General features: G+C 32.0%; 1 protein-coding gene across 1 annotated transcript; it reads left to right on the top strand.

The window, feature by feature from the left end:
- Positions 1-5,637: 5,637 nt before the first annotated feature.
- Positions 5,638-10,324, top strand: LOC133180297 (histone-lysine N-methyltransferase MECOM-like). The gene is made up of 2 exons (XM_061314843.1): positions 5,638-5,987; positions 9,238-10,324. The coding sequence occupies exons 1-2, from the start codon at positions 5,950-5,952 to the stop codon at positions 10,058-10,060; spliced, it is 861 nt and encodes a 286-aa protein (XP_061170827.1). The 5' UTR covers positions 5,638-5,949; the 3' UTR covers positions 10,061-10,324.
- The last annotated feature ends 9,652 nt before the right edge of the window (positions 10,325-19,976 follow it).

Here is a 19,976-nt window from a genome sequence, read left to right as displayed (position 1 = left end):
TCAAATTTCTTAGAATCGATATTGAAAAAAAAATCACTTAAATTTCGGGAATAGTAACCGTTGATATTATTTTGTTCTCTCATTCTATGTTACATTCATTTTTTTTTCACTAACTGCTTTAACTTTTATTTACCTCACTGTAGTGTTTAAATATGCAGTGAATATGTTAGTTAGAAAGTTTTGATAAAACCTTTGTGGTTTTCAGAGGGTTTTTAATCTATGTTCAAACCATTTTTATTATTCATTCATCTTTTTTATAAAAAAAAAAGGTCTTGCTGATACAAACATGCGCTTGTCTTGAAAAATATAAATATTTTCCACTTATGTCAATGGAAGATGAAAAAATGATTTGGATCTCATATAGAACGACCGAGTTTTATGGATTAACAAAATCATTTAGCCACCTGACAGTAGTTTACACCGAGGTAATTTTGTTGACCAAATAAGTCAAAGTCTCATTAAATGAACACCATAAGCAGATATTTCATTTCAATTACTCTTCATTCCTTTGTTTTAAAGGACTTTAATAAACAATATCTGATCAAGATTCTTAAGATAACATGCATCATATGAATAAAAATAAAAAGTAAAACAGTATAATAATAATGATGCTAGCTAAAGAGATTTCAGCCAATTGAATAAGAGCAAACAATATGATCGAACCAAGCTATTCCCAACAATCAATCCCCTCACATAAGACAGGTTTATTTTTTCTTAAATAGCAATATTAAGTATCCTTTTCTAACGTTGGTTCAGCAAAGTATGACTTGACCGGACCTTTTTTTCTATTCATTTTTTACATTCGTTTCTTCATTAATAATTACATTTTCCATTGTCTTTTTCATCGACATTGTCGTCATCTAACTTGTTGGTCACCATTGTAAATTCTTGTCGTTGTGTGGTATTCTAAACATCAAACTTGGACACAAAATACATCTCTATCAAATGTATTTCTTCACATAAAATATCATTTGATTTTTTCCCAAGTTATTTTAACAAGATTGCTCCCTCGATCTCTCTCTCGTTGACTTCATAGAGTCCAACATAAACTACATATATAACATTGCTCAGGTCATTGTCTTTAAAGTCATTTTTTGCATACGAGGTATATGTTGCTTCCTTTAATACACTCAAAAACCCCTTTAAATGAGACTATTTATTAGAAATATATTGCATAATCCTACCGATCAATATCTCCTAATACAAGCGAACACAGATATTCCTTCTCGAGCATGTTTGTGATATGCTGAAACTAAAAGATTGCATGTGTAAGAGTACAGTGTAGTGTGCATAATAATATCTTTATCGGCCAATCTGATAAACAATATTTTCAAATATCTTATTATAAGCCTAAGTCCATAGGATGTTCTTGATAAAAACAAAACATATTCTTTTTTTGAGGCTTTCTTAATTAAAATTGTGTATGACAATGTTTAAAGTTATTATAAGATTGTTAATCTTATATCTGTTATCTTTATCGGCCAATCTGATAAACAATATTTTCAAATATCTTATTATAGGCCTAAGTCCACAGGCTATTTTTGATAAAAAAAAGAAAAATATTCTTTTTTCAAGCTCTCTTGAAATTGTGTATGATAATGTTTAAAGTTATTATAAGATTGTGATGAATTTTTTTTTTGTTTAACTGCATCTACATGTGTAAGCTGCAATTGATATTGAAAAAAGAGTAATGAAAATTGTTGTTACGATTGCAAAGGGAAGAAAGACTTAAGAAATAGAATTAATGTATTACGTGAATTTTTATTTTTTATTAAAAGTATATAAAATAACACGAGAAAGCCGAAGATGTTGAGTAATAGGACAGAACTCTAGTTGTATGGCACATCGTATATTGCGGTGGTAGCCAGATTTATGAGGTACCCTTTACGCTCAGGTCAAGTTTGATACCCAAGACATTCTGGAGGTTTGATTTTAAGTCCTTCATGTCAATAAAACTGAAAGGTAAATTCCTGTTTAATGTCTGGATGGGAACTTTGGAGCGAGGTGAAACCAAGTCTGTTGCCATCAAAATGTCAACTGCGATGAAGTTCCTTAATTTTCCTATTGTTTGATGAGATCATTGCGATATGGCAGGGTAGATTTGAACCGTAAACTTCTCCAAGAAATTCAATTCTGCTCCTCTTTATTTGAATTTTATATACTTTTGATGGCTTTGGGGATGAAATTGAAGATGTGATATAAGAAATAAATGAAAAATGTCACAGAATACTTGATAATCATAAAATATGCCGATGACACATTTTGTGGGATCATGGGCTGCGCTCTTTCTGCATATATCACTCGAGAGATTTAATTCATAAATTTTTTAATTGAAGTCATAAACTTTAAAATCTTGACAGCTTTAATCACAGACAACTGTGATATGATTATACCAAATCCTGAAGTAGTAATGTTTTGTAGGAAACCAAGATTTTTTTTTGGTCGATTTTTTCTTCTTTCATATCACAGTTTGTAAGAAATTTTAGGAATTGTTCGCTGCGTTCATCAAATAAAAACAAACAAACATGACAGAAATTTAACAAACATACTAACCAAAAATTATTAAAAGCCGACGGTTAATTCCGTTTAGGCACGGAGTTAAAAGAAACTTTTTGACAAAAACATTGATGCTAATATATGTTGAAAACAAATATAAGTAAAAGTACACACAAAATAATATATAACATGTTATATAGTTGTGTGTGCTTCTACTTATAAAATTTGTCGTCTTTACATTTGTTTATATTCACTATAGATTAATTTATATAATTATTTTTATTCTTGTTAATTATACCTACGTACCTTTTAATTTTGTTTTCATATTAATTAGTCATATTTGCTTATTGATATGTTATTTTTATTTTTGGTTCTGACTTTTTTCATACTAATCGTTATGCCATTATTTACACACTGAATTGTCGACGGATTTTTCCGTTATTTCCCGATCATGACAAGGAGCACACGGCGGGTGTGACCTGTCGGCAGGGGATGCTCACTCCTCCATGGTACCTGATCCCACCTCTGATGTTTTAGAGGTCCGTGTTTGCTCTACTCCTATTTTATAATGTTTAATGGACTTTTGAGCTCGAATACTGTTCGTTATCTCCACACATTTCATTCTATTGACTTCTAGGTAAGTTACTTTTATTTATTTTCCGATATATATGTTTCTTTTATTTATTTTTACCTTTAGCTAAAGTCATATCACCATTATTTATTTATGTTTATAATTTTTATAATAATGTTAAATTTTACTTAAGATATGTTTCTTTTACCAATGCTTAGACCTTCTTATTGAAATTTTACTTTTTCATAGATGTTACTTCTATCCAAAAAAAAAAAAAAAAAAAAAAAAAAAAAAAAAAAAATCTTATACGGTATCAATATTGATGCATTTACTTTAAGAATGTAAAAGTTGTTTATTATTTATCTATACCTATGTTACTTTTATTTATGCTTAATATAACTTAGAGATATGTGACTTTTACTTGAATTTAATCTTTAGATATAGTTCTTAGATTTAACTTTGATTTTTGTTACTTTTATTTATGCTTGCATTTTCTTACAGATGTGTTTTCATTTACGTCTAGTTGTGTATGTTACTTTTATGTATGTTTACGTTGTTTTTATTTACGTCTAGTTGTGTATGTTATTTTTATGTATGTTTACATTGTTTTTATTTTGAAGATTTTACTTTTATTTATCTTTACTTTGACTTGAAGATATGTTACTTTATTTTTACATTAACTGGTGGATATCTTTTATTAATATTTACGTTGACTTACAGATAGTTTTATCTATACTTATATTTGCCTATATATGTTAGTTTTTATTTTGCTATGATACTATTATTATATCTTTTATTTAGTGGAGAACTAGTTCTATATGCTAATGGCAACCTTTTCTATTGTTTTATGGTAATCTGTACAAAACTATCAGTCAGTTTGTAAGATAAGTATTTGATCGATTTTTTTTTTTATCAAAAATAAGTTATTAGATTAAACGTTGGTTGGTAAAATTATGGTTACAAAAAGAAAGATGTAAAATGGATCGTTTCTCCATGGATTGAACGAAAATAGTTCATATATACATATATAGGATTAAAATGCAATTCCATTGTAATGTTCTATTTAACAATAGTCTATCCGATTTTCTTGACAAAACAGCGTGATTTTGAATGGTCTAACATAAAAAAAATTCTAATTTTGAAACATAAATCAGATTGTCAACGGATTTTCAAATATGACAAGGAGCACAAGACGGGTGTGACCGGTTGACAGGGAATGCTTACTCCTCTATAGCACCTGATCCCACCTCTGATGTTTTTAGGGGGACCGTGTTTGTTCTGCTCCAAATTTGAATTGTTCCAATGGATTTCCGAGCTTGATGTGTGTTATTCTCATATTTCATTCAACAGAAAAAATAATTTTGTTTCCAGTATTCATTGTTCCAAACTCTTTTATGAGAGAATAATTTTTTTCTTATAACTACTGATATATTTAAACATGCATTTAGAAGATCATTCAATGTGCATGGTATTTTACCCGCAATTTCTTTCGATATTATCACACAGATTTATAATACTTGATAACAATTACATATACCTTCTATTTATTATATAAAATATTATGAAAATCTTCACTGTTAGACAATGAAAAACATTCTTACAGGCTTCTGTGACACATATAAAAGCCAAGATATGGAGAGGCAGTATGTAGCTTAATATAATGTAACTACTACATTCCTTATTTGTATTTTTCATTACAGAACATTTACCTACAGTTTTGCAATTTCCTTCTTGACCTCGCTTAATATCTATTGTTATATACTATAGTGTACAGATGCATTTTTATAATGGTTGTTGCTAAAAATATCAAGTAATATCTTCCTTGATTGTGTCCAATATCTATCAAAATACAGATTCATTGGTTTGGATTAAGGATACTAGTTTCATACTCTATACTAAGTTTACTGATATTTTTTTTAAATTGGTTGGCTATGTTTTTTTTAAATTGTTCTTCAGATTAGTGCAGTGACCATCTTTGCCTAATACAAACACTGTTATGTTATTGAGTATTGACATTGTACTCATCATAGATACTTGGAATTCAAAGATTTTTAATAACGTATATAACTTCTGTTATTAAGTAATATGACTCCTTTTATAATTATTATGATAATGACTTTTTATTATTCTGATGACTCTTTTTATTTTAGAAGCTTGTGTATTTTTCTTTTTATCTCGAATTGTTATAAAATTTGATAACTTCAATGTGTATTGAAAAGTTTTGTGTTTGTAAAATACTACAAAATATTAGATTTCAAAGCTATCAGAAAATCTAATTATTTTTTTTTATGATAAACAATCAATAAAATGCTTTTGCAAATACATGCATTTCTTGAAAAGTTAAACACAGAAAAACACTGAGTACAGAAAAAATATACTAAAATAGTTGCTCAGAAAACAACACAAAGGTGGAATTTCACCTTTCTAAATTAAGCTGTACAGATACACGAACATTGTTAAGGACCACCCTGAACAGGTCAACATCCAAGCGTACTTGGAGAATCCGTGTTATCCCAACATCAGATTTTTCCCTGTAATTATTAAAAATCAGATTAACAATTTTCCCTCAAATCCCGGACAAGTGGATAAAGCCTAAAAATAATGTTGTTTAGTCATGAATCTACTGGGACGTGAAATGCTTCGCCTAAAGAAGACGCCCATTTCATTTCAGAATCTCTCATCCGGAACTTGTCTCATCGCATACATTACAAAACCCATTCTGATTGGATGATGGTTTCAAAATATTTCTATATCCAATTTTAGTGTCCCGTAATGCAAAAATTGACAATCGACAGAGAGATAATACATAAGTGAAGGAGATTAGATAATCAGACTGAGATCAAAGACAAAATATCTTCATTTTGTATGTTAAGACTGTTGCCATGGAAATCCCGGGCGTTCGGAATATACCACCTCTACGGTAAGAGTTCTGCTAGATAACCTTAATTTAATTGTTTACAATCATTGTCACTAAAATACTAGGGATCTGCGTGAGTTTTCGAGAAATTGCAAACTTTTTTCAAGAATTTGGCATTCTTAGCTTAAAGTTTGCATGAAATCTGAACTATTTTGAGCAGGGAGTTTTCTCTGGGACAGTTTGCAGCTTCTTGATGCGATAATTATTGGAATAATGTTAATAAGCAGTCCTATTGCAATTTCAGTTTAAAACAAAAAAAAAAGAGCTACTATTCGCAAAAGTGACCACTGATAAAATATTTTCCACTAAAGACGTATGTAAAAATTAGGCTTTGTGTATGATACGCTATGATTTTATTTAATAAGTCGTCATTCAAGAAAGCGTGAATCTACGGGGCATTTTCATAACAATTGATTTATTCTTATTTACATTGAAGATGCGTAATTGAAATTTAGTATTTAAAATGATTACTTTATTTTATTTTAATATGGCCATTAATCAAACATTCATTGTAATTTTGTCTAAATTTTCTTTCTTTTATTTCTAATGAAGTCTTCTAACGTATTTAAACGTCTACAAACAAAGCTGTATATTTCATTTGGAAAGTGAAACTTGTAAGAAGATTGTAACTTTAGAAAAAGTAATTAATTTTTTTTTTTTTTTTACATTTTTTTTCCCGTTAAATTTTTATTAAAAAGATTTTAAAATAATTCGGATAGAGAATGTTTTCACTAAAATCAAGTCCGGTTATATATTGTTTCTAATTACTTTAAATTTATGCTTTTGATGTCCTTTTTTTTTATTATTTCACTTTATTTATTCATTTTTGTTATTATCATCATTTCATTTTGAATTGAATTGAATTATTATTATTTAAATACAGACCCTTTACCATTTTTTTCCATATGCATTTTCGTCTTTTCAAAATAATTGTCGTCACCTGACATGTGCAGTAAAATATTGGTTGAAATATTAACCTGCAAATTTACAACAAAATGGTTGATGTCACCCTAAGCTGTGAAAATGGTTACTGGTAAAGATTATCTGTATGAAATCTAACCTTTACTGTTGATAAGATCAGTGTTTTAAACCACAACTCAAGCAGAGGAACCTGTGTAATTTTTAAAATGTGTGCCAAATATATTTTATTAAATACGTTCATATATTTTTGTGCATGATATATATTTTTTGACTGACCACTCGCAGATTACAGTAAATGTATTATAGGTCCCATAAAAGAAATTTATTGTAAAAGTTATATACAGAGCCCTTCTAAACGAAAGGCTCGTCATTGTGGAGTTAATTTATTTACACATGAAATACCGAAAATATATAAAAATATCATGTTTATAATTTTAATTATAATTTTTTTTATGTGTGAAATATGCTTCTGATTATAGTGTTAGATACAGAGAGAGAAATATGAAGTAATAAATTTTAGAAGAGACAAAGTTTAACAATTGTAAAATCATTATGACAGGTGTGGTACCTCTCCCTCTTAATACATACATATACATGTAGTTTTATGTATAATAAAAGAACTCTTTTTTCCTACCATGAAAACGCAAATAAATTTGTCTATTTTCAAAATAATATTTCTCAGTAGACTTCACAAAAAAAAGGTATTACAATGGGCTTTCGTTCGTGAAAATATTCTTTCTTTTTTTCAGTAATTGCCATCTTACACATGAAGATACATGTAGGAGTGATAAACACCGGTTCCATATTACTTACATATGAGAATATTTATCGATGCTCAACCAAAATATGTATCCATTTTTATCGCCTGACTGAAAATATATTACTATTATTATGATCATTCCTCGATATATCTTTTATAAATTGGGTTGTTTATTTTACGGTCCATTGAACACAGATTTCGACAAATTGACAAGCATCATCAGCGGCCATTAGTAACAACAAGCCAATTAGATACGTCAGTGTTTTACCGAGTCTTACTATAGAGGCAGCCTCTCCCTACTATACTCCGTAACAGAAGACTCGTATTATTTCATCATTACCCACGAGAGTTTTCCTCTGTAATGGGGCGGAAAATGTGATGTTTATATGGGTTTTGTCATAAAATACCAACCAACTTAGAAGAGAAGTTTTATTGCTTCTCGTTTTGAGTGCTTTTTATCGATTATGCTTCATTTTCACTAAAATTTGAGAAAATAATGAACACTCGAAAATCTGACATCATCACCTTGTAAAACTTCACTTCGATGTCTATATCGATTTGTGTTATGGTGTTTATTTGGTATTTATTACTGATTTATGTCCTTAATAAATATATCCCTTTTTTTCGTCGTGGATAAATAGAGGATATTCAATGTTTTGTAGATGAATATCAAATTTATTTCACGAGTGGGACAGGATTTTTGATATTTTCACGAGTGCGAAGCACGAGTGAAAATATCAAAAAATCCTGTATCACGAGTGAAATAAATTCCATATTCATCTACAAAACATTGAATTTTCTGTTTATTACATTTTCTTTGATTTTCCCTTTGCCTCTGTCTTTTCTTAAAACAGTGTCATAGGCTTGACGTCATAGTTGAGCGGTTGAGACGTCATAGCTTAGAAGTTGTGTGTCAGATTGAAAACATTACATAGCATGGATTTTAGCAACATTTAGGAAGAAATTTGCAGTTTTAGCTCTATCAAGATGCTTAGTTACTATCTCTATCTTATGACAGGCCAGAAATTATTTTTTACTTACTTTGATATCCTTTCACACTGTGAGAGAATATCATTTTTGGTATCCTTTCACCCTGTGAGAGAATATCACTTTTATTCAATAAATAAATCACAGTATTTACTGTTGAAAATGTAATAAACTGGTTTATTTCTTCTCGTGGTTATTGTTTATTATGACGTTTAAATGACGCGTCCCTTTCTATTTATTTCCTATTTCAGAACTTGCATACTTTTTTCATGGAGTACAATTACTATAAAAGCTCAATGATATATACTGAATGAAATGCATATTAAAATCACAAAATCGATGTACTTGGTATTTTAATAATTGTTTACTGGTTTTATTTAAATTGTCGGCGTTAACCATTAATTTCATTGAAATATACCAGGTGTGAAAAAATTGTAATCCCCGTGCACATTTGAATACAATCAAATGATCGTATTTTAAATACTTCATTTATCATAATTTATTTTCCTTTTTTATCTTTATCCAAAGAAATATTCACTGAATAACATCTCCATTTAATATGTATGGTTCCGTGACTATTTTTAGGCCAATCCCGACCTACAGCTTCAATCCATATGTAATACAGACACAGAGTGGTGCCAAACCTAACCAAAAAGAAACCAAACTATTCCAACCATGGAAATCAGAAAGTGGACAGAGTTCACCATGTAAGCCTGTGTTAGCTCACTACTTTCACCAGAGCACTACTGACATCATCAACTACTATAAACAACACTGGAAATTTCTCCAAGCTTCGCTTTCATTCGTTGCTACGACTGCAGCTGCAACGTCACTAGTTGATCAAAAATCGTCATATCCTAGTCGTCCATTACCCTCGGAACCCCTTCAGAGTTTGCATTCATCTCAATCAAACCTAGTTGATCTACAAAACACGGTAATAGCTGGAAGAAAACTGTTTCCGTGTCCTCAGTGTAGATACACAACTGATAGAAGGAACAACCTTAAGAGACATTTACTTACGATGCATCAACAATCCTCTAAAGTTCTCGAATGTTGCGGAATAGTTTTTGGAACAAAGGCGTCCTTGCGTGAACACTCCATGATCTTCCATTCCCATGGTTACGTATGTTTATATTGTGGAAGAAGATTTTGTAGAAAAGCCTTGTTAAAACGACACCTATCTGTTCACAATGGGAAAAAGGACTTCCGTTGTCATTTGTGTGACTATGCTACCAGTCACAAAAGTAATTTGGAGCGACATAGAAAGGTTCATTCTCGACAGTGTGGCTTAGATTGTGAAAGTAGGTCGTCTGCAGACGAGAGCTCTTTGGTTGTGAGCCATTCTTTTGCTGCAGACCTGTCGTCTGCTGAAACATCGGATGAGGAAATAGATGTCAGCTCCGACTGAGAATTGAGAGTACACAAAATGACTGAAACTACAGGTCTTAGAGAATGCCTTCTGCTATATTTAAACACGTGTATCTGTTAACAATTGCAAAATGTTTGTTTTATTTTTTATTATTCACTTTTACTTTTGATATTTTTTATTAAAATCACACCAGTATATACATGTTTGCACGATGATAAAACAAAATGTTGTAAATTTAGAATTTCATGTGGGTTAAACTCGGCATATATACATATTTATACTGTTAACAAATAAAATTCTTTTGACATTATTTTGATTCCATCTACAATTACATCACCTGTCCGTTGGGTGACTCTGAACACGCCAATTTTGGGTTGGTCCCCCTTAAGAGGTATTTATGTGGGAGTAAGGAAGACAGAAGAACATCATAATTGTGGTTACAGTGAAAAGTTTTCCAGTGGTCGTGTTACAATAATGCCATAAACTCACGCTATTTCAGCCATACATGGGGCTAAAACCATAACAGGGGTTTACCAAATTATATCGTCATCAAATGTTGGTTGTATACTGTACACAATGACAATAGAAATATTTATTGACAGTAGCCCTTTCTTCCTCCAACTCGCAAAACTGAAAACGACATTAATACGACATTGACAGGACTCTGATTTCAGAGAGAAATATTCCAACACTTTGATACTTTATTTTTACATATGGAGCCTCATGATCTTAAGAACTGATACGATATGAGATCTTCTATATTTTTTTCTAGAACTATACTTACAGAACATTGTTTTCTCAGAACTTGGCATTTATAATAATAATAAAAGTATATAAGTTGATTAACGACAAGGGAGTTTAAATTCATTTCAAACAATGTCGTATACCACTCAATTTTATGAACAAGCATTTCAATATTTAGATGTTCTACAAGTAAAATGAATGGTTAATAATGAGCGAAAACAAAAAATAAACAAAAACGCATAACAGTTTTTTTCCTGATGTACATGTATGATGTAATCTGTAGATTTTATATATATCTTTTTAAAAGAAAACATAAAATCTATCTGCAAAAATCAATGTAATATTTGAACAAATAGAAGACATTAGATTTGCTACCGGAAAAAAAAAATTTAAAAAAATTAAAATAAAATTAAGAAGCAATTAAAAAATGACGAAGATTGTTTTTCTTTTTAAATGGTTCAACAGGATTGTTTTTGTTTTTCTTTTCATATGATCTAACAATAAACAAACAATTCCATCATTACACATGATGCTTTATAAATAAATATACATAAGTATATCTTGCTACTTGCTATGACAAGATGCTTTAAAATCCAAGTTTCATCTTAAACATGTACGAAATTACCTATCTAAATGAAATATTAATTCAAACTATATATAGTTTCTTAATGTAAATTGAGATGTCATACCGAAACTGTTTTAATAAATATAACGTTAAAGATAGCATTGATTTTACTTGTTAATCTACATCAGTAAAAATATGACAGATAAATCATAAAATTATCTCTATATAACAACATCCGGGTATTTAGAGGATATATTTAATACATACAAAATGTAACTATTACACTAAACCAATCACAAGATACGAAAAAAAAAAATCGGAAACTCGATGATATGAAAGCATAAATTATATTTCCTTTAGCTCTTATATAAAGTCATCAATAATATAATGAAACACTTATGACACAGCATATAATTTACGCAGAATCTTTTTCAGTCAAAGGATACTTGGAAATTAACGCACACGTGCTTTGGCGGGAATTACTTTGTGACGATCTAAATAAGCGGCATATCACACAGAATCAGGAAGTTTTTCGAATTTGAATTTAACAAAAACAAAGATCACCGAAACTGAAAACATATCATATTATCTATTTTTTGTGCAATAATATCTTTACCTAGATAATGAATTTCACTTCCTTTCATGTTTCTATAACTGTTCGGCCTGGAGACTGGCTTTTTATCATAGTAAGGTCACTGCAGATGTCAGTGATTAACTGAGTTCGTGTAAGTAATCAGATAAAACACTTAAACCAATCTTGATTAAAATGCATATATTTATATATATGAATAAAATACAAAATATCTGCCCGCTCTCTGTCATTATCCAAGCCAGGTACTTATTAGCTCGTACGCATAATTGTCACTTTTTATGAAATGCTGTCGAGCAAACTTTGCGTGAGTTTTACGAGTTTTAAACATTTATTTGAGTATTATTTGACGATATCAGCAGTAAGATTAATAGTTTAGGGCTCCAATTAAATCTTCATCCATTTCGTACACGATATTTTTACATGCAGATAATTTGCGCTTAGTAGTCAAGGAACTCAAAGTAACCTGCATAAACAATGGCGGTACACGTCGCGTGACAAACAGGTGCGTTCAGTGTGGGTTCAGGGGACAAGTTAGCTACGTATTAATTGTTATCAAGTCAGAAAACTGTAATTCAAACTTTGATATTAATGTCAGGAGTGAAGCAGGAACGCAATAAACACCTGGCAAAGTTTAATATAAATTTCATTTTATGTGAAAAAAAAGTCCGTCGGGTGCAAATTTGATGATTGTTTCTGAGGAAGGTTGCACGAAAAGAAAATTCGAGCTTTGTTTTTTATACTTATCAGAGTATTTGAGAGGTGGATTAATATGTATATCGCTTGTAATTCTAAAGGCTTAGTCACGTGCTTATATATACACATGCACAATATTATATTATAAATTTAGTGCAGTATTGTGCACTTTATATGTGGACTGTTACACACTATTGTGTGATAAGGATACGAGTGAAAATAAATAATAACTAGGCTTAATAAACAAAATAATTATGTGGGCTTTTAGAGTTTTTATCATAGCAAGACATAATTATTTATAAGTACTGACACATGTTTAGTTTTTCACTGGTCCATGATTTAGTGATATTAGCTGTTAAAATCGCCAATTCGGTGTAAATGGCTCAGAGATTTTGAACGTTTTTAAATCAGATTTATAGATTCTTGATCAATAATGAACATCTCGTTCTGCATACCAAAAAATTAGGTTTCGAATATGTTTAATAAAAATCATTTTTTACGGGAAAAAGTAATGTAGCGATAGCTTTCTGGAATAAAATGTACACTTGAATTGTGAATGTTCAAAGGAATTGAAATTATCCATACTGCATCAATAAATTGTAAAATTACATTTTATTTTTAATTAATTCCTTTTGTATTAAATTAATAATTAATCATATAATGCCTATGTCATTGGTATTTTTTTCTTCATTTTTAAAAGAAATTATGTTCATGTATTTAAAACAACACATCATTTTATCTTGGAAGGTAGTGTGAGTGTTACATCAATCACAACACCTTACTGTATTTTTTATTGATATATTTTCATATTACCTTAATAAGACTCTTCAGGCAACAATATTTCTACAATACAAGGTGTGCTATCTCATACTGTAATAATATTGAAAAAATAGTAGAATTTTCACATGGTAGGTCTCCTGGGATATCCCTCATTATTGACAACAACTGTTATACACTGTAAATTCACCTTTATCAATAATGTTTCAACAGATTTCATTGGTATATACTTGTATAACTCTGTCTCTGTTTGTCAGTTTATCAACTTTTTAAACATCATACTTAAGTTACATTTAAAAATGTCTAGGAATTTAATGTAATTGTGGGCAGTAGTTTTGCAGTCATCATGGAAAATAAATATCAGGGTGAAGGCAATAAAGTCTGTGAGATAGCAACCACGACTTATAATTGAAGAGTACAGAAGAATATGAAATGCGATTTGATATTACGGTCCCATCAAATTCTATTTGTAGTGACACTATAATATGGCAATCACTACAGAACACCGCCATTTTATTTCCAAACACCTGTGCCACCCGGAGAGAAAATTTTTATCGAGCCTGCGCGAAAAACGAAGAGTTAATAGGAAACTCGCAGAGCACTTCTTGATCTGGCTCAGTAAAATGTTTAATTGTTATTTTGGTATTCATGCTGTAGGTGGATGATAATTATATATCCTCGCTTCTCCGTGAGAATCGGGTGTGATCCTAATGATGGGTTCGTTTTAATTCTAAGCAATTGACACTTAAATTAATGTGTATGCCCGAAGCATGTAAAAGCAAGGACGTTTACTTCAGAAAGCATTTTGTGGGTTATAGCATGGCGGGTAGGATAATGCCACCAAAGAGATTATAAACAAGAGGACGGCACCCAAAATGGACCCAGTGAAACAAGACTACTGCGAGAATGCACATTTATAGATTCTGATTGTATTGAGTGCACAGTGTACATTTCCATGTTTCTATTTTACTGTGTAATAATATTCAAATATTATTTTGCTGAGGTCAGACTAGAAATTAAAAACAAAAACAAAAAAAAAAAAAAAAACAGATCCTGAAATTTTAAATGACAATCTTAAGCTTTATTAACTGAAATCATAATAATGGCTATGCCATAATAAGACTCGGTGTACTTTTTTTTTAATTTACATACTGGGCTGATTCTTGATAATTTTGGCAAAATGTGAACATTGTTTCCCAGTTTATGTGAGGAATGTATGCACTATTGTCTATCAAAATCATCCCTCTTTTACAACCACTAATATTTGGTTGTGGAAAATTACGTGACGAGTTTTTTCTCGAGTTCTGGCACTTTCACGATCAAATGATGAGTAGTTTTGTGTCTTCGGTTTACCAAAACCCTGTCCCCAGGAACTCAAAGACACAGTGAACAATGCAAATCCAACTTTATTATTCCAGGAAAATAAAATGAACATGTGAAAAATCCATCGGAAATTTTTATGCCTCGTTACAAATGCTGACGCAATTTAAAGCGCACGATTTATTACAATTAAATATTGGTTTGTGTTGAATAATATCGGTCTTGCAACCCCGGCTGCACGTGTAAAAAGACACAAAGCGTTAGATGAATTGCGCAAAACAGCGGAGACTGCTATGTAACTGTCTAAATATGTGGTAATTGGCTGCTTTCGTTTCTACAAAGAAAACATTGTAACATTATTTTTATCGTAAAGAAAAATAGAAACCAGCGTCGGTTAGACGAGAAAAAACTGACTATTCCGGAATTCGTATCTGCATTAAATTATAAGCGTCTGCTGAAATTTAATGTTGTATTTTGAATAACAATTAACAATTACAAACAGACCAGTTGATATAACGAAAAATCTCCTGTTTTTTTTTCATCTTATGCTTGTATAAGGCGCATGCTGGGGGACTTATTTCTGCGGAACGGCAGAGCACTTCCTTTTGTCGGAGATAAATCGCTGTAAACAGCGGCGACGGTACACTTGCGTTCCCATAGTTCGTAATTTTCCCTCTGAAAAGGCAGGTCCTTAGCTACACAAAAATTAGATTTATAACAACATACATTAAGTAGTCATCGACAATATAACAGTAAAGAAAGTTTTCTCTAAAAATTGCTTGCCCTTGTTGTTTTTCAAGTTTGGCCTACTTTTCAAAAGAGGAGACTTAATTCTTAATAAAAGTGGAGTTAATTCATTTTCTATCAATAACTACACGTTCTGCTTTTCTTATTCTGCATTATTTGACGAGGGCTCCAGTAGTCTCGCGCCAGTTTCCTAGAATACTGTCTAATTCAGTGACGAAGTGTGTAACAACTCTCGTGAGGTTATCACGAGGCACGAATGACCATTCCGAGCCCCGGAATAGCCAAGTCTCCACAGAGGCGTGCGCTCGGACGCTGAATCAAGGAAAACGCTTAACCAGTGATATATTATAAGGAACACTAACTGATGGCTGGTGAGACGTCTTCGTGACGGTTGTGCATTTCTCTTGAAAGATCGCACCGCAAGTGAAGACATTAGTCTGCCAGGTTGTTTGTGGATTCCTGGGAATTAGATATATTACTAACAGGGGACCCTAAACAATAACGTTTAGCGCTTCAGCATCAAGCTATGGCGCGTTAGTGATGTCAGGCTCGGCAGACGATGATTGTAATAGAAAGACAAATCAAGGCGCCAATATTGGAGTTACATCTGTTTAAGACGAAGCACGCGATTTCAGCTGATTTGAGGACATAAATAATTGTAGAAAGAACGCAGTTTTACCGATTTTCGGGACTATATAGAGTCATTATCAATAAATACAATTTTCATTCCCTAACGTCGATAAGTAAGTGTAATTGAATAAAATACTTGATATATTTAGAAGCATATTTTTAGGACATTGCATCAGTTCATTACCCCTATTTGAGGGATTATCAACATCCAACCTATATGGTATAATGTAACATGCACTGGATCCTCTATAACTGAAGGTACTCTTTCTTTATCATGCCATTGTAGGTTAAGCTTTATAAACCTACCATGCCGCTGTTGGATATTTTAGATGATGTCCCGTTCTGACATTTATTATTAAGTTTTGCATCTACAACCCTGCTGTACTGGGTTTTTATTTGACCTAGTAAATAAATCTCCAAGTACTCACTCGAATTCTAGGGACAATTATGCAATCAGCTAGATCAATGTTCCCTTTATGTCATACGAAAATATTTAATACTGTAATTCTCCTTTCCGTGGATTAAAGGGTTACATTTTGCTTCGATATAATTCCTGTATTTAATAGTCGTTCTCTGATAAAGAAGGGTGCCTGTAGGGTATATCTAGCTTTGCTGCTGATCCGACATTGTGGAACAATTCAGAGCCAATTGACATCGATCACAGGGCTATTTATACCTTCTAACCTTCCACATTAGTATGAGGTGTTTTTAGTTTCAGAGATATTATGTATGAATAACAAGAGATCTCCTATAATTCGTTATGTCACAACTCGATGTAAGACAAATTATATCAGAAGAGACAGTTGACGCTATCTAATAAAACATGATGACTTGGCGCATACCTTGCTGGAATAGGATACCTGGGGAATATATGTAAATTAGCTCAGAAGGGGTGCAGTATAGGAGCTCAATAATTACAGGGATGTATGATAATGCCGCTTCAATATGCAAATTCCGAGCCCGATCCCATTTTTCATTGCAACTGAACGCTGGTAATATAATTGCAGCGAGCAATCTAGAATCGCCAGATTTTTGTTTATGGAGGCCCATGTATGGAGCCGATTTACAGTGCCGGAATTTGATAGCACCTAACTGGGGGGTTGGTAGACTCTTGATATCGGTTTTATTATAAGTTTGGTTTGACAAAGTTCTTTTATACTTCGTTTTACCGTCTTTCCATTCAAATCGCATTACAATAGAGAGAATACGAAGATTTTAAAGATAGTCTCATCACGATTGTGTTGAAGTACAAATTAGGGAAGGGAGTCATTCAAAGCAGTAATGTTTCTATCTTTGGTGAGCCGAACCTTGACATGGTGGATTAAAGAGAACGCATTCAGCTAAATATGTCCAATTAAAATACGCTACACACACCGTAAAAATGTAAACTCTGAATATTATATCCTTCTGTCTGACTGATGTTTGGCACTTTTACGAGGGAATAATATTTGCTGCTCCAATTTTTATTCTGTGAAATTTGAAATACCTGCTCTATACGATACGTCCACATAATAGATAGTATTTCTGCGCCAGATATTATAGTCACCTGACTTTTTTACAAACAGTGATAAATATTAAATATTTGGACACTCTGGGTATTAACTATGCTACTTAAATTAGTGATATGTTTTATTCATAGGCTTAAATGGATCCGACTTTCAAGGTTTTAACAAATCCATAGTACCGTTACTCGACAGACTCTCAGCTGTGCATAGCAGTGATATATATATCATAGCTCAATGAAGAGAAAAGTTGTTACATATGGAGGACCCAGATAGGTCTAACCTGATACTACGCAATGACTTACAGAGGTCACGTCATTTCCCCTTTGAGCAATGTGAAACTGCTATACTCTAGCCATCCTAAACATCTGGTTCCTGTTTATAATTAGAGATTCTGAATACGGCATTACCTGTAATTGATACGAAGAGGTATTCTCTGGTGCAGAGAGTTTAGAAACACATCTGGTTCCGATGACAATGCCTACTTTTTAAATATTAAATTTCTCTTCATCTTGTATAGAAAAGAAGAACTTCGATTGCTGAAGAGAGATATATTTTTTTCCAGTTTTGTATTTTACAAGGTCAATGAATGCACAAATCATAGTGAATGCAAATGATTTTGAAATAAAAACGAAGATCGAGATAGCATTTATTTTGGATTTGGAACAGGTAGTTCTTTTTTCCTGGGAGCTGCTGCAGTTGCCCTCATTCTTCACTAATTGTTTCTTCAAAGCAAGGCCGCCTGTACTAATTATGGTTTCAATATGTATAAAAGCCTTATTGCAATGCAGGGATAGACTGAATCTCTGTCGCCGATCGCTGTAGCATTCAGTAAGAAAACCCCTACAGAAATAACTGTCGTGAAAAACATGGATTTAACACATTTATTAATACATCAATATTCCTGGTATAAAGCATTTTAAGATATGACTCCCGAACCCTCATCTGAAAAGTAACTGTAACAGAAAACATTTCATTAATTAAAATGTAACATATGTACAGAAACATTGTGGATTTTCGTAGTACCTCGTAAAGAAGTCTAATTTTCAGACTTTTCCTTTATCTTAGATTGCTATAAAATGTCAAGTTTCTTGAAGTGTACTCATTGGTCATGCATGGATATCAGAAAGTTTAAAAAATGTTTCATTGGTCTATTTGAAGTCAAAGAGAGCACCTTTTATCTGAAGAAGTACAAGAAAGAACCTTTCATGTTCCACAGATGTCAAAATCGACCTTTTGGCATCGCGGAGCGAAACTTTAGACAGAGACCTCATCAAAGATGATTTGCCACAACATTTAGAAATGTCTTATATTGCCGAAATAGACACCGTATTGTTTCAGCAGGCAGGTATTTCATGTCAAGCTGCTTTTCGCTATCACCAACCAAAATCTAAAACTGAAACCTTGTGTTTACTGTAATAGGTTTTACCTGAAACCCCCACATGGAAGAATTGTGTATTGCAAAGAGGCCTCACGCTAGAGCAACCCTCTGTATCATTAGAGATGAAAACCTGTAAGCAGCGATTGATTACGAGAAAGAGAAAACACAGCTCTCGACTGTTACATGATATATTAGCTTTTGTTGTCTTCCCCACCCAATGCCTGATAAAAATCTAACCTCCTAAATACCCCAGATCTTATCGTATGCTTATTCTGCTCGCTCGGGTCAATCAAGGCGTATATTTTGGCTGACCTGTTGAACTTTAAATATTTCATAGGTATGCAATTATTTTCTTAATGATCATATTCCATTTTCATGCTCCTTGCACCAAGTCTGTAGTCCAAATACGCAATGTGTTGTTCAGGAGGCCACCTCAGCCTTGTGAGAAATCATTAGGAGCCAAAAAATAACATGTTGACTCTCGTTTGGGATCTTATCTGATCAAGCATAAATCATCATACCAAGGGCTACGCATTAACACCGAACAAACATTATCTATTTGTGAATTGTTCATTGTTTTTAAAACAACCTTACGAGTGTTCTGGGTGTTTAAAATCAATCTATCAGTCCAGACTCTGTAATTAGGTGCAGCAATCCGACAAGAAAAGAAGGACTTATGAAAAATGAGAAAAAATCAAAATAATAAGGTTACAAAGACATCTTCTTTATCACTACATGTAAATAGGATAAAAAAAAAACAAAACAAAACAAAACCACAACCAGAATCAAATATCTTTGCAGCTTGACAGAATGTAGAAGACAAATCGTATCCTGTAGTGAAGATATCAAAAACTGTGTAGATCACGCTCGAAGGCGAGTTACCACCAGTCACTATATGCCTGGTCATTCCTTCGCCAATCAAACATTCTGCAAATGGTCTGTTTAAAACATACATTGAACAAAAAATGATGCAAATACAAAAATAGAATGGTCGATTTAATGTC

This window comes from Saccostrea echinata, unplaced genomic scaffold (genome assembly GCF_033153115.1).
Source record: "Saccostrea echinata isolate AGI-Se365-2 ecotype Australia unplaced genomic scaffold, CSIRO_AGI_Sech_v1 ptg000001l, whole genome shotgun sequence".
Classification (NCBI taxonomy): Eukaryota; Metazoa; Mollusca; class Bivalvia; order Ostreida; family Ostreidae; genus Saccostrea; species Saccostrea echinata.
Note: the sequence above shows the minus strand (reverse complement) of the source record. Positions and strands in the feature narration are given on the sequence as shown.

What these genes read in the sequence shown, in the direction of transcription:
- LOC133180297 (XM_061314843.1), top strand. Translation starts at nt 5,950, where the DNA reads ATGGAAATCCCGGGCGTTCGGAATATACCACCTCTACG. An exon ending in CGGAATATACCACCTCTACG is followed by an intron (nt 5,988 to 9,237) that starts GTAAGAGTTCTG and finishes GACTATTTTTAG; the next exon opens with GCCAATCCCGACCTACAGCT.